Source organism: Leucopleurus acutus (genome assembly GCF_964270905.1).
Source record: "Leucopleurus acutus genome assembly, chromosome: 15".
NCBI classification, from domain to species: domain Eukaryota; kingdom Metazoa; phylum Chordata; class Mammalia; order Artiodactyla; family Delphinidae; genus Leucopleurus; species Leucopleurus acutus.
Window position 1 is genome coordinate 58231476 of NC_139157.1, and position 16158 is coordinate 58247633.

General features: G+C 44.6%; 1 protein-coding gene across 1 annotated transcript in view; it reads left to right on the forward strand.

The window, feature by feature from the left end:
- Nucleotides 1–7692: 7692 nt before the first annotated feature.
- The window catches only part of FAXC (failed axon connections homolog, metaxin like GST domain containing), a gene marked incomplete at its 5' end in the record, with an annotated part of 73947 nt that continues 65481 nt past the window's right edge, over nt 7693–16158 (forward strand). The window contains 2 exons of the mRNA XM_082856093.1: nt 7693–7958; nt 13227–13362. Of these exons, the coding sequence (XP_082712219.1) occupies nt 7693–7958; nt 13227–13362 (402 nt within the window). The remainder of the gene's footprint in view (nt 7959–13226; nt 13363–16158) is intronic.

Below are 16158 nucleotides of genomic sequence, written 5' to 3' on the forward strand. Positions count from 1 at the left end.
TCTACAGACCTGCTGGGGCCAAATGTTTTTGACACTCTTGTAGCCTGATAAGGATCCCTGCAATCCCTAGTCGTTGCCCAAGATTCAGACACCCACACTGATTCTTTTCTATAATCTCTCCTAAGACTGTTTCTTGAATTTGTCTTCCCTGACTCAACCTCCCACTTCTCCCTTCTACACTTTTCTGCTGTGACCTCTATAAGCACCAGTTCATGATTTATCAACTACCCTACTTCTCAAGTCTGCATTGAAGTTTCCTTTACTTTCTACCTTAACTGAAACCTGGCTTTCCTCTGAGGATATGATTTCACCTGCAGCCATTCTGAGAGGAAGTTTCATATTGTCTATGAACCTCAGAGTTGCGAGATGGGATTTGAGTCCTTTTCACTCACTGCCATTACTCTTTTTTCTTTTTTTCTGCTTTTTAAAAATTCTTTTACAGAGGTGGGCTCATACTACATATGAGGTTTTATAAATGTACTGTTTCAAATTTATTTATTTATTTTAGGCCCCGCCATGTGGCATGTGGCACCTGGTTCCCTGACCAGGGATTAAACCCGCACACCCTGCATTGGGAGTGCAGAGTCTTAACCGCTGGACCACCAGGAAAGTCCCACTGCCATTACTCTTTTTTTTTTTAATATTTATTCATTTATTTGGCTGTGCCAGGTCTTAGTTGCGGCATGTGGGATCTTTAGTTGCAGCATGCGAACTCTTAGTTGTGCATGTGGGGTGTAGTTCCTTGACCAGGGATCAAACATGGGCCCCTTGCATTGGGAGCGAGGAGTCTTAGCCACTGGACCACTGCCATTACTGCCATTACTCTTGAATAAAAGCTCTCATGTCTCCAAGCCTCAAGTCTAGCTCTCCTAACCTCTACTCCCCGTTTATTGCCAAACTCCACTTCTGGCCACAGCCCTCAATCACAGTGTCTTTGTTCTTACCTAAGTCCTCCCAGCTTCCTGAGTAACTCCAACGTCTATGTGGATGGTTTGTGCATTACCTCATCAGCAACAGAACCTTGTCTCTAGAGGCTTCTACCATACCTTTATGGTCAACACCTGAGGTTACCTAAGAACATCTGAAGCCATAGATTGGAACATCCCACTCAGAGGAGAAGGCCTCTTTGAAACTATGATAGAAAACCAAGAAGCCATAGAAGAAAAAATTGAAAAATAGCAAGCTGGGGAAAATGTTTGCAAACTAATTTACAGAAAAAGAATTCTCTTTCTCAATTAGGACCTCATATAAATCAATGAAAAATACTAATAACCCAGTGAAGAAAATGAACAGTTCGTAGAAAAGTCAATACAAATGCATCTTTCAAAAAAATGTACTCAACCTCACACGTAATAAGAAACACAAATTTAAAACTACGAGACTGCTTTCTCATTGACAATTAGGAAGGATCACAATATTTAAGAATATGTGTAGTTAGGCTATGTATGAGAAAAGAGACACTTTCAAAACACTGTCAAAACTAAGAGTGTGTATTGCTCTTTATGGAGAACAATATGGCAACATCTATCACAATTACAATGCATGGCTCTTTCGACCCAGAAATTCCATATATATATATATATATATATATATATGTGGTATTCTATGAAGAAAGAAAGAAAGGAAGGAAGGAAGGAAGGAAGAAAGAAAAATGAAGAAAGAAAAAAAGAAGAGAACGAGAAAGAAAGAAAGAGAAAGAAAGAAGCTTGGAAGTTCTATGTTTAAGATAAAAAAGAAAGTAAGGTGCAGGACAGGCAGTTAAATGATACAATTTGTGTAAAAATAAATAGAAAATGCTTTTATAATGCATAGAATATCTCTGGGAATAAACACAGAAGCTGATGGTTGTAGTTGTCTCCGGGGAGGGGTCTGGGGAACAGTTAGGAGGAGACTGTATCCTTTAGCGTCCCAGCAGGAAACTGAAGGCACGTGCAAACTGGATATTTTGAGGACCATTTAATAAAAGGACTATTTACAAAAATGCAGAACCCCAGCTCTAGCAACAGCAGGAAGCCATTGCCAGCCCTCTGGCTGAAGGAGAAATGTGTGGACTTAGTTCCTGAAACCCACAGAGGGAGCCACGTGAAGAGAGACACAGCGTGGGGCAACCCTGCAGGAAAAGATACTAAGGATTTGTCATCCCTTCCTTACTCCCCTCCGGTCCTCTGATCTCCATCACAGGCAGGCTCCACGACGGCAGCTTGGGTACCCACAATGGCTGCTGTCCTTCACGAAGGTCAGCATCTGGGGCAAGGAGCAGGGTGCATCCGGAGGCGACATTGGTGTGTGTGTGTGTATATCTGGGTAGAAATTGACTTTTCATTGCATTCTTCTCTGTAGCTTTTGAATTTTGTACTGTGTTTATGTATTAATATCAAAAATAATGCATGTGATCCCTTTTTAAAAAGAATGGAGAAATATTTATTCCCCTCTCTGACGATCAACCTTTGCTTCCTCCTTTCACAGCCAAATTCATTGTGGGTGTTTTCTGCACTTACTATCCCACCTTCATTTTTCAAGCCTGGCTTCTGACCCCCTGACACTTGAAAGTGCTCACCTGTCAAGGTCAGTAATGTCTATGCTGCTGGGCTAAATTTATTTTACTTGACTTGTTAGGAGCATATGATGCAATTGATCCCATCTCACACTTTCTTGAGACGCCCTCTTCCCTTGGCTTCTGCGGCCCTACACCTGTCCGGCTTCCCTCCTGGCCTCTCTTTCCTTCTCAGTTTCCTGGTTGGTCCTATCTTCCTCTGGCCATCCTCTAACTGTGGTGTTCTCAGGGCTCTGTCCTTGGCCCCTGTCTCTTCTCACTTAGCATTCACCCTCACATTCTCATGTCTACCCTTTAATGACCCCCACCTGTCTCATTCCCAGGCCCAAAGCTCTTTTCTAAACCCACACATTCTGTTGCCATTGGGCATCTCCATTTAGGCATTCAATAGGCTGTTAGGGGTTGAACTGTGTCCCCCTAAAATCCATATGTTGAAGTCCTAATCGTCCAGTACCTAAAAATGTGACTGTATTTGGAGGTAGTGCCTTCAAAGGGATAATTAAGGTAAAATGAGGACATTAGGGTGGTTGTAATCCAATACGACTGATGCCCTTAGATAAAGAGGAGATTAGGACACAAACGTACAGAGCAAAGACCATGTAAAGACACAGGGAGAAGATGGCCATTAACAAGCTAAGGAGAGAGGCCTTAGAAGAAATCAACCCTGACAACAGCTTGATCTCAGACATCTAGCCTCCAGAACTGTGAGGAAATAAATTTCTGTTATTTAAGCCACCCAGTCTGTGGTACTTTGTTAGAGCAGCCCTAGCACACTAATGCACTGCCCAAGCTAAAAATCTTCCAAACCCTTTCATGACCCACCTTCTTAATTGCCCCTCACTTATCTGAGCCTGGTTATTATTTGAATATCTTTTCTTAGCATCAAGTCAATCTTCAGGAAATGTTTTCTGAGTGTTGCATACTGATTAATAAAATGCCCAAGTCCAGTGGATCAGAAAGTAGATAGGCAAAGTCACCTTATGGTGACAACAAGCTTCCAGCTATAATGTTGGATATCTGGGTAGGGGAGTATTAGATCTCTTCTCCACAAGTCAAGCCAAGAAAGCAGAAGCTTTACAGTAAAATTCAGGGTAACATTATCAAGTAAACTTTATTTTTTGAATAATACAGAGATATTTTAATAAAATAACATTAAATTTCATTATATAAAACCAGCAATAATGCTAACATCACATCCACCTTTTTAAAAAATATTTATTTATTTGGTTGCTCTGGGTCTTAGTTATGGGAGGCAGGCTCCTTAGTTGCGGCAGGCAGGCTCCTTAGTTGTGGCTCCAGGGCTCCTTAGTTGTGGCATGTATGTGGGATCTAGTTCCCTGACCAGGGATCGAACCTGGGCCCTCTGCATGGGGAGCATGGAGTCTTATCCACTGCGCCACCAGTGAACCCCACATCCACTTATTACTACAAGAGCAGGATATAGCTTAAATATAGCTTAAATATAGCTTAAATCTCTTAAGCTATATTTTGAAGCATGAAGTATAACATTCTTGTGAAAATGTCCAGGATAAAAGAAACTTATAAAATATTTTATTCACTTGTTTATGCTCTTTGTGTTGGTTCCTGAAAAAAGGTGCCATGATGTCACTACTCCCCCAGGATACTCCGTCTTCTCCCTCTTCTCCATCTAAGGCCCTACCCCACCTCTCCTGCCCCATGGCTTCCGCCCTCAGCTCCTAGAACTTGAGCATCAGATCAGCTTCTCTTAAGGCATATGCATTATTCTCTGTTCTAATTGCTTTTCTTGAGTCTTAATTCATTTTCTTTCCATTTCTGATTCTACTGCTGCCCCAACCCTTTTATCTGTGTGTCTAGTGTCCAGACTCAGCAAGAATGGTGACTTAATTGGGTTGGTTAGGAACCATCCAACATGGGGTTCTGTCTCTTTGGGGCAGAGTTTTTGTTTTCTTTTTTTTTGTGTGCTTCATTTTTTTCTTTTTAAAACATCTTTATTGGAGTATAATTGCTTTACAATGGTGTGTTAGTTTCTGCTTTATAACAAAGTGAATCAGCTATATGTATACATATATCCCCATATCTCCTCCCTCCTGCATCTCCCTCCCACCCTCCCTATCCCACCCCTCTGGGTGGACACAAAGCACCGAGCTGAACTCCCTGTGCTATGTGGCTGCTTCCCACTAACGAGCTGTTTTACACTGGGTAGTGTATATATGTACATGCCACTCTGGGGCAGAGTTTTTTTTGTTTTGTTTTGTTTTGTGGTACGCAGGCCTCTCACTGTTGTGGCCTCTCCCGTTGCGGAGCACAGGCTCTGGAAGCGCAGGCTCAGCGGCCATGGCTCACACGCCCAGCCACTCCGCGGCATGTGGGATCTTCCCAGACCAGGGCACGAACCCGTGTCCCCTGCATCGGCGGGCGGACTCTCAACCACTGCACCACCAGGGAAGCCCTGGGGCAGAGTTTTTGATGCCCCTCATAAGCTAGTGTTCTAGACCACTGATAATTAAAGTGTGGTGTGGCTTCACCTGGAAGCTTGTTAGAAATGCAGAATCTCAGACCTCACCCCAGAAATCCTGAGTCAGAATTTGCATGTGAACAAGATCCCCAGTGATTTGTATACACAGTAATGTTTGAGAAACACTGATCTAATTGTCCCTTTTGATCATTGTGGCAGATTCTCAGATGATACGTATACAAAGTTTGGGAAGCACTGATTTATTTGTCCCTTGTCATATCATTATGGCCAGGCTGCAGAGTGACATGACACAGGCATAGCAATATCTGCGTAAAGGAACGGCCTAAATCTACCTTTCTCAAAAGGTGATAGCATAACAGGCAGGCGTTTGAGGCTTTGTAGTCATTGGATTTAGACGTGGTTCAGAAGACTGAGCCACAGACCGATGGCCTAAAGAAGAAATACCATAGACAGCACTCCAGCACTGGTACCTGGGATGAGAGCCATTGTAGGTGGTGGAAAGCCCAAAGGGCTGCTGGTGTGGGACACATGGGGTTTGAATCCTGGCTCTATCATTACCTAGCTCTGGGACTTGAGCTTGTTAACTTATCTCTCTGAGCCTCAGTTTTCTCATTTGTAAAACAGGGATGCCAATAGTTATTTAACACAGATTGTTTTGGCGAGTTACTGAAAAATGTATCATCACTAGACAGACAAGTGTTGAATAAATATTAGCCCCTTCCTTTTTTTTTTTTCTCTTGTAATACCTCAATAGTTAGTAAAACAAGGTTCTTGAAAAAATAAAAATAACAAGATGCCTCTAGCTTGGAGCTAATGTCATGGTTATGACGCCAAGGCTTTCAGAATTGGCTGTGGTGGTGGTAGGGGTGGAGTAAAGACGCTCACTCTGGCTCCCCAGGTCTTCATACCATCTCACTAGGTCCTCATGGCTGGACCTAGACACTCAGGCCAATAATTAGGTACAAACGGATATTCTTTAAATACTGGCTCAACATTTAAAGGGAGCATAGGCGGATGCCATGGGGGAAGAACAATGGAGGATCCCTGGTGCCAGTGCTTCTTGCCCCCTCCCTGCACAGAGCCTTTAGTTCGGATCCCAAACCTGTCCACTCTGCTTCCTATGCGGCCTCCTGCTCTCTCTCCCCGGAAGACAGTCTGGTGACCACCTCTGTCTCTCCAGCAGGCCCTTGGGTTCCACTCCTTGCAACCTGCCCGTGGAAGGTTCACTTCCAACCGCATGCTCTGCTTCTTGCTGAGAGGTCCCATAAGCGTCTGCAGGGGTGTTTGAGACCCCTCATGTGCTGGAGCTTGGGCGCCAGCCTGGCTGCCCTTATCTGGTGGGGGCTGGCACCGCGCCCCACGTTATTAGCTGTATGACCGCCCTCACTGCCTGTTCTAAGGGGCTGGGGCGGCAGGGGAAGTACAAGGGCGTGTCCCCCTTCACTCCAATGTCGGCTCTCTCACGCAAACGCGTGGAGGCTTCCTATATCCATCCTTTCACCTTAAGAGTAATAACCGCCGCCCCCCCCCACCCCGCCACTTGAATTTTTTTTCAATTCCTTCAAACGATTTTAAACAATCCATGCTCTTGCTAAAATTTGTGTGTACATCATACACTTGTATGAAGCACGGCCCTATTCTTTGTACGTAGGAACTAATAAAAATGATGTTAAAGGGAAGAAAATTGATCACACAAACACACACATCCACGTTTGACAGATTTTCTGCACCGAAAAGGAAAGGAAAAACAACAGCAACACCCCACATTCCCTGAGTTCCCTGGTAATGATTTCCAAGGGGAAAGACTAGGACTTGGGCTGCGTCTGTCGGAGGGGAAGTCGCTCTAGAGTACATTTTTGTTGTTATTTATCAAACCAGACATCCCTCCGTGGGCACACTGCCGAGAGTTAGGTAACTGTGTAATGTGATAAGTGTTTTTATGAGTTATGCAAAGACACAGCGCTTTCCTGACGGCCGGAGCAACGTAATTCGCGACCTTGTCCGGGCCCCGGTTCCCGGCTCGCGCTGGGCGGTGTCTCTGCCCGAGTTCCGCGCGGCCGCAGGTGAGTCCTGCGCGCGCCCCGCTCTCGCGCCTGCGGGAGGGGCTGGAGCGGAGGCGGAGGACTGGTCGGGGGTGGCGGTGGGGGACGAAGATCCGGGCCCGACTGCAGCTTCCTCCGGGGGGAGCCGCATTTCCAGCCACGTCCGCAGCCCTGCCCTCGCGCGCCGAGCCGTTCCCGGCCGTGCCGCCTGGAGGCGCGGAGCCCGCCCGGCTCGCCCAGCCCTGCAGCTCCGGCCGGGGCGGAGGCCGCCGGACCGCGGAGATGCGGGGCGGGGGCAGGGCGCGGGGTAGGTGACTTTATCCCGCCTCTGTTTCCCTGCCCCAGGGAGCAATGACATCACGCGGCCTTCTCCCGGCGCCGACACAAAGAGCGGCGCGGAGAGGCCGCTGCGGGGGGAGCCGGCGGCCGCCGCTGCCGCCCCGGGCCCCGGGGCCCCGCCGGCCAGGCCCGCCGCCCGCGGCCCGCGCCCTCCCTCTTCCTCCGCCGCCGCCTCGGTCGCTGCCGCCCGCGCCGCCCGCACCGCCAGTGCGCCGCTGAGCCAGCGCCCGGCCGCGCCGGCCCCTTCCCATGCGGGCGGCGCGGGCCCTGGGAGGGGCGCCCGCAGCCAGCCGCGCAGCATGCACTGGGGGGTTGGCTTTGCCTCGTCCAGGCCGTGCGTGGTGGATCTGAGCTGGAACCAGAGCGTCTCCTTCTTCGGCTGGTGGGCCGGGTCCGAGGAGCCCTTCTCCTTTTATGGGGACATCATCGCTTTCCCTTTGCAGGATTACGGTGGGATCATGGCAGGGCTGGGCTCCGATCCCTGGTGGAAGAAAACCCTTTACTTGACCGGGGGAGCTTTGCTGGCCGCAGCTGCGTATCTGCTCCACGAACTCCTGGTCATTAGGTGAGCCGGAGAGAGGGCCCCGCGCAGGGGCGCAGAGAGGGACACCTGGCCAGGGCAGGGTTGGCGCGAGAGGGGACCCGTGCCAGCCCCTCGGTCACAACGCCCAAACGCCCGAGTCCTGTCCTTCCCTTTCGCCAGAGGCAGTCCGTGGTCACCTGGCCGTGAGGGGCAGTTTGGAGTTGACAGGAGAATTAAACTGGTACTGGGAGGGAAAAACACTTGTCTCCCTATCATTCGGTGCTAAACGCAAACATTCTCTGGGCTGTTATGGAGCAAAATAGTCTGATCTTAACGGCAGTGTGTTTGCAACAATAGAATTAGGTCCTGCAGAAATACTAAGTTACATTTTTATGCAATGCCCTATTTGTTTATAGATGATAATGCTGGGATATTAACCACTAACCTTATCTTTTACTTCAAGGTTAGTTCTCCACTGTCCATCCCCAAGTGTCAACATCATCAAAAGGCTGAAATTGCAAAAGCTTCAGAGACCTCCGGGTCCCTGTTAGGGATGCACAGCGGAGTGTGCAATTTTGATGTAGCCTTAACCCGGTTATGTGCTAATCTGGTATCTAAAGCTAAGCACCAGCTTCAGGTTTAAATACCATTGTTGTGCGAACAGGAGGAGATCCAGAGGACTGAACTAGCACATGGGCCTGCATGGGAGTTGCCCCAGGCCCTAAACAGTTGCCTCTGCCGCCTGCCGCAGAATGTTTACAGGATTGACTTGGAAATACCAGAAAATGGAGGCCCCTGCTGTTGGTACATCCAGCCGGACACGAGATCATTGTTTGAGTAGAATAACGCCATAGGCTGCCAGGACCAGTGGTTTGGCTAATTGATATGCCAGTTTACGGTTAAAATTTTCATGTGTTTGAGCCCTCTGTCACTGGGGGGAGGACCAGCAAAGAGCAGTTTTCAATAGCTCAGAATGTCCCTCTTGGCCAATATTTTCTAAAGAGTGAGAAAATGTGTCTTCATGTCTTCTTCCCATGGGGGAATCCTACACAATAGGTTTATAAACAAAGACAGTGGTAGGTGACCTTTAACAGGCCTGCAGGGATTCCAAGAGGACACTGTAGCAGCCTAACAGGTATTTTGAATATTTTTAGTCTCCGAGAGAGTGGAAATCATTTAGGTCTGGGGAAATGTATTGTCTTTCATAATTGGGAAGTTTTATTTTAAGCTTATCATTGAATTCTCTCACTTAGCACAGTGTCTTGAATCTAGTTGAACCAAATTAAAAAAATTAAGGGAATTATTTCTCTAGATTATTTTATATATTTTCCAGTTTTAGAACTCTATTTCAAGCTAGGTTTCAAGCCATATGGAAAACGAAAACATTTGTGCAGTGCTTGAAATGGTAACCCAGTTGTTCTGAAATTCATATTCCAGTCCAAAGCCTTTGGAGGATTCCGAACCATGTGGCTTCTCACCAGTCTTCCACTTTGAGGAGGGAGTGAGGCACAGCTTTACAGGACTGAGTCTCAAACTTGCTTAAATGACCTTGCAGAAATGGGGAAGTGGGTGGGGGAGCTCAGAGTTGACCTTGGGAGCAGGCCACGCCCTGGTAGTTGTGGTCTCTGCGCCCAGAAGAGCCCCTTGCCCACTTGGACACTTATTTGAAAAAGTGTTTTTAATCCTTGGTTTATTCACTTTTCTTTCTTGACAGATGTTTACGCTGAGTTGGGAAACCCTGTTGTAATGCAAATAATAAACAAATGGCTGCCTGTTTTTGAGCCCTTAATAGGTGGCTCTGCTTAGAAGTGCTTTACCTATGTGATTGCATTTAACCTTGGCAACTGCCAACTGCCTTTGAATGCTTGATCTCCATTTCTTAGTTGAGGAAATTCAGGCTGAGAGAGGTTAAGCAATTCACCCAAGATCCCTTAGTAAGAGTAGTAGGATCCAGATTCAAATCTGAGAATGTGTGTCTGCGGAGCCTGCACTTCTACTACTTTCTCCTAACAAGTACCAATTCTGGAATAAGTTTTGATGGCGGAGAGGAAGCGAACTGGGGCATTGCTCAGGGAAGACAAGTCTGTGGCACAGACCTGAGTTTTTGACAGCCGCTAGGGGCACAGAGGGAATAGGGGAAGAAGACCAAAGAAAATGTGGCACTGGGATTTGCAGGCTACATGATAGAGACCTTCACTTGATGGGACATCTAAGTTTCAATTGTCTGTGTAGTTTAGGCAAAACACAAAACAATCTGAAATACATGGGATGGAAAATCCATCTTGAAATGGCTACGCTGTCTGAGTTCACTGGCAATCATATTCTTCACCACAGTGCTTGGATTTCCTGCTGTGTAGACTTAACCTTAATCTATGGGTACATCTCCAGAGTGGAAAGTAAAGTTGCCAGGTAAGAATTATTTAGGAAGTTTAATTAATGAGTATAATAACCAAAGTAGGTATTTTGGATTTTACTCATATTTTTCCCATCACAGTATTTTTAAAGAAATAGAGTCCCAGCCCTTTACTTTATCCTCCCCTAGTGGAGAGAGCCTTGCAGCTCTCTTTAATTCAGCCCAGCATTTGGAAATCTGTTGTTTGTAAATTGAATGACCCAGGAATGACTTGTTACCCATAGCTTGTTTGTACTTTAGGCACATGGGCTCAGCCTGCCCTAGAAAACTTAGGGAATCAGAGCAGCCCATGGGTCATGTGATCTCTATAAACTAACAGCCCATCGGCCGTACACAGAGGCATGGTCATCTGTGATATCCTTCACCATGGGCGTAGGGGTTAGTCTTGCTGCTTGACAGGTGTTCTCTTAGACAGTCCTCACTATAAGGGCACTTTATAAAATGTAGCTGTCCAGATTACCTGCTCCTCTGGTCTTAAATTACAGAGAGAGCTTCCTGACCTGGAGGGAGGGCTCTAGAGCCAGATTGGGTTCAAATTCACTCTGCCTTTAACCAACCATGTAACCTTGGACCTGAGAGTAAGCTTGGTTACTCAGTTTTCTCATCTGTGAAATGGAAAGAATAATAGTAGCCTTCCTCACAGAGGTGATTGCATGAGTTAACACATGTGAAATGCTTAGCCAGAGTTCGACGTTATAGTAAGCATTCAATAAAAGATGGCCATCATTAATTATTACAGACTTTCATCAGAAAGTTCCAGGCTTGCATGGTCTGAGTCAAACCAGCTACTTTAATAAAATTAACTGAGGTATTGCCCACTTTTGTTGTAGTCGAAGTGCTTAAGAGCTTGGGAACTAGCGTTATTAACAACTTGATCTTAAATTGGTATTCCTTGGGCAAGTTATTTAACCTCTCTGAGCTTCAGTTTCCTTGTCTACTGTAAAATATAAGTATGATATAATATTCTAAATTTAAACTATAGCAATATCCGCTCTGTAGTGGTACTATCAGAATGAAATAATTTAATATGTATGATGTACACAAAGTCATTGGCATATGCTGGTCACATCCATTCTTATTATGACATGGCCCAAGTTAACCATCAGAATTAGATTGTTCTGGCCAGTGGAGCAGGGGATTTTACATGTATCTCCTCTCTTTCAGTTCTTAAATTTTTTGCCTGGCTAATTTACATGAAATTACCACTCTGAGTTGAATTACTTGACTGGACAAAGTCAGTTAATTGTCAAAGCTACAGTTTGCACATTTTAGAAACATAGTCTAAGTGGCATCTTAATTTTAGTATCTGACCTCCCAGACATTTCATCTAAGTGAAAACCTTTGTTTTATAACAAGTATTGTCAGAAGGCAGCAAATATTTTTATTCTTTTGACTAGTATTTTCAAAATTAGTCATTCTTAACTCTAAGTGGAAAGGGCGCTCCGGTGGTAAACTTCTCCAAAAGAGTGTGTTTTACTGAATGGAGTTTCTGCAGGAAGTGGGCATCGTTGTGATGATGATATGAAGAGCTTGCCCTTGCTTGCTTGGGTAGAAGGAAGTGTGGGATTACGCTAGGAACAGTGTGAAGGAACCAGAGGCTTAGGGAAGGCCAAGGGGGAAGAGTAAGGTTTATCTGACTGGGAAATGGTTGGGTAGAGTGAAAGATGGAAGTTGCAAAAGGTTCCCGAATGTGGTGTATGAGTGCCACTGTGTGGAATGAGATTTTTTAGTTTAAGGGGATAAGACCATGTCTCTTTGAATGAGAATAAAGTCCACCACTTAATGCTTGATAACTCATCAAATGTTTACAGAAATTATCTTATTTAGTTCTCGCGATAATTGAGGCAGAATTGGTACTGTCCTCACTTTCCAAATGAGAGAGGAGGAGAGGTCTTGGGTGACGTGGCCGATAGGAAGTAGGGCTTGCACTTGACCCCAGGTATCCATAAGTGGTATCCAGCGTTTGATCTCCTACACGGTGGCTATTGAAAAACTCTACCAGGGAAGTCCTCACCACCCAGAAAAGTAGCCAAAGGAAAAGATAGATGTGTGGCTGAGACAGAAGAAAGGGAAAAGGCAGGGGTACTGGGATATATGCTGTGTGGTGAAAGTGGGGAACCTGTGAAGGTAGAGGGGAAGAGAGCACCAGAAGCCAGGTTCCTCAGCACCACAGGTGAAAGGTCAGGTGAGGGCATGGAGAGTTTGGAAGAGGGACCAGAATATACAGAGCCTCAGATTCCCTGCAGACTTGAGTCATGGCAGAGCAAATCTGCACTGTTATTCCGAGGTCCTGTGGATGAATGGACTGTTTCATGGTACAGCCTCGTGGTCAAGAACATAGGCTCTGACTACATGGTTTAGTCCAAGTTCTGCTGTTTACTAGTAATGGCACTTTGGGCAAGTTTATTCTCTGTGCCTCAGTTTCCTTATCTGCAAAACATGGATAACGGTAGCACCTACCTCAAAAGGTTATTGTGAAGATTAAATGAGATAATACCCGTGAAGCCCTCAGAACAATGCCTGATGCACAGTAAGCACAGAATATCTCTTTTTAGCCATCCAACTTGTCCCTGGCAGGTAAACATAGCCAGCTGGAGAAGAGGTGGACCTATACCAGAAAGTACACATCCTGCCCATAGGCCACAGGTACCAGAAAGAGGTTGACATGTTATTCTCCTGAGCCCTTGCAGTTATGGTAATAGCAGAGTTTGTGAGGTTCTCTTGTGTGTTGACCAAGCTTTCCCCCTCTAAGTGCTTGTTGGTGAGGTAAGCCCCTGTGACAAACAGACCTGCTTGTCCATTGAGGAGCTCCAGCCCAGCAGGGGCCTCTAAGGAACTAAGGGAACTGCATGTGTAACACGTGGATTGTTCTTTTTTTTCTGTTTTGGTTTTGACAGGAAACAGCAAGAGATTGACTCCAAAGATGCTATTATTTTGCATCAGTTTGCAAGACCTAACAATGGTGTCCCCAGTTTATCTCCTTTCTGTTTGAAAATGGAAACTTATTTAAGGATGGCTGACTTACCCTATCAGGTACTTTTGTGCAAATATGTTTTATCCTCGTGGCAGCAATATTGGCTAGGGGGGGAAGTACTTAATCTCACAGGGTGGGAAGGGCTCGCTCTTGGTGCCGGAGGGGTGGGTATGAAAGCAGTGGTGTCCAGTCCTTAGTAGATACTTAGGAGACTTGATCCCAGTCTGTTGATTTTTTACATCCGATTTAACGAGTGATCACAAGGGTCTGGGCTTTCGCAGTGTTCAAGGCCATGTTATTTTTTCCTGACATAGAGTATTCTTTGGTTAATAGTTTGGCCTACTGGGAACCTATAAGTAAAGGTGAGCCTGACGTGGTTCTTTCCTTTAGGTTTCTATTTGTTGGAAGCATTATATTTGTCTCTAATGAATCCTGGGGACAAACGTCCAGCAGGCCACCAAAGAGATATTTGTAGATTTTGTGAGAGTTTTTCCTACTGCTTCGTTGTTCTGTTTCGGTGACTTTCAGGGAAGCATTTGCTCATTTCAGCCTTAGAGAGGGAACAGAGGAATGAATGCGTTTAAAATATAAATTTTTCTCTGAGTAATGCTTGAGCTGTGTCTCACAAATTAGACAGGTTGTGTTTTCATTGTCATTCAATTATATTTAAAAAAAATATTCCCTTATGTTTTTCTTTTTCACCTAAGTTCTAGTCATAGGCATTAAAAAAAACTTTGATTTTTGTTATTGTTTTTGAATTTTATGGTCAAAGCAGGTAGTCTTTGTGATATTAATTCCTTGGAATTCACTGACATTTTAGCCTAGTGTATGGCTACTTGTTTATAAATGTTGGAAATAGAATCATATTCCCTGGGAGTACAGCTCTCGCTTTATCTACTTGTTTGAGTATGTTTAGTGTATTGTTTAGACCTGTTATATCTCTGTTTTTTTTATTTAGTTTTTTAAATTAAAAAAATTATTTTATTTTATTTATTTATTTTTGGCTGCATTGGGTCTTCATTGCTGCACGCGGGCTTTCTCTAGTTGTGGCGAGCGGGGGCTACTCTTCGTTGCAGTGTGTGGGCTTCTTATTGCGGTGGCTTCTCTTGTTGTGGAGCACGGGCTCTAGGCGTGCAGGCTCAGTAGTTGTGGCGCACAGGCTTAGTTGCTCCACAGCATGTGGGACCTTCCTGAACCAGGGCTTGAACCCGTGTCCCCTGCATTGGCAGGCGGATTCTTAACCACTGCGCCACCAGGGAAGCTCCTCTCTTTATTTTTTGTCTGCCTCTTCTAGCAGTTTCTGGAAGGATTGGGTTGAAATATTCAAGTGTATTTGTTGATTTCTCTCTTTTCCTGTCATTCTGTCAGTTCTTGCTTTAGGTAAGAGTATGTATCTATTCGAGGTTATATTGTTAGGTCCACATACTATGAAAGATCACATCTTTTACTGCTTTATTTCTTTTTCTGGTATATAGTACCCATCTCTGTCCCTTATGATTTTTTTAACCTTGAATTCTATATTATCAGATATTCAGATCGATTCTCTAGCTTTCTTTTGGTTCATATTTGTTTGGGATATCTTTCTTCATCCTCTTTCTCTATTATTATTACATTTTTTTTGTATTTGTCTCTTGTAGGCAATGTATTAGGTATAACCAATCAGAGAGTCCTTAATTGGTGAGTTTAATCCATTTCGCTTGCAATGATTATTTTATTAGGACATATTTCTAACATGTTATTTAATATTTTTCTCCTTACTATACTTTGTTTTTTATTTTATCTCATTTCCTGCTTTCTAATAGGTAAAAATGTTTTCTTGTTATTTAAAAACAAATTCTATTTTTGTTGTTATGGTGGTTGCTCTTAAGATCCAAATTTCTGTTTATTTATCCCCACTCACTTCTTATATGGGTCAAAATCTGTGCTTTCCCTCTAATACTACAAGTCTGTTAGTAGGTTTGCGTGAACCTTGGGTCTCTTTCTTCCCAGGGCTTATCCCAGGTGTGTTGCTGTTATCTGATATTTTAATTCTGGAATTTTGGAAATCATTTCTCTTTTTATGGTCCTTTTTTTAGGCCAGAAAACTTACCAAGTTATTTGACTAGCTTTATTTCCCATATATCTTATCCTACAGGATTTATTTATCTTTTTTATACGAGTACTTCCTTGATGAATATTTTGAATGAGCCTTTATGGGGCAAACTTGCAGTGGCTTTGCATGCCCAAGAACATCTTTATTATGCGCACATTTGATACTTCTGTGTCCAGAGTTCGTTTCCTTCAGTGCTTTGAAAATATTACTCCATTGTCTTTTTGGTTTGCTGTTGCTATTGAAAAGTCTGATGTTAATCTGGATCTTTTTCTTTCTCTCTGGAAGCTTTTAGAATTCACATTGAATCTCAACATTCTTTTCTTTTTTTTTTAATCTCAACATTCTTAAGTGTCATCATAACCGGCTCGGTGTGGGTCTTCATGTATCTTGTTTGGTCCTTTATAAACTCTTTTCACCTGAAGTCTTTAAACTCTTTTTGACTCTAAGAAATTATCAATGTTCTTCACGTTTCCTTTCTTTAAAAAAATTATTTTTTATTTTTTAAATTAATTTATTTTTGGCTGCATGGGGCCTTTGTCGCTGCTCACGGGCTTTCTCTAGTTGCAGTGAGCAGGGGCTTCTCATTGCGGTGGCTTCTCTTGTCGTGGAGCATGGGCTCTAGGTGCGCGGGCTTCAGAAGTTGTGGCACGCGGGCTCAGTCGTTGTGGCTCACGGGCTCTAGAGCGCAGGCTCAGTAGTTGTGGCGCATGGGCTTAGTTGCTCCGCGGCATGTGGGATCTTCCCAGACCAGGACTTGAACCCG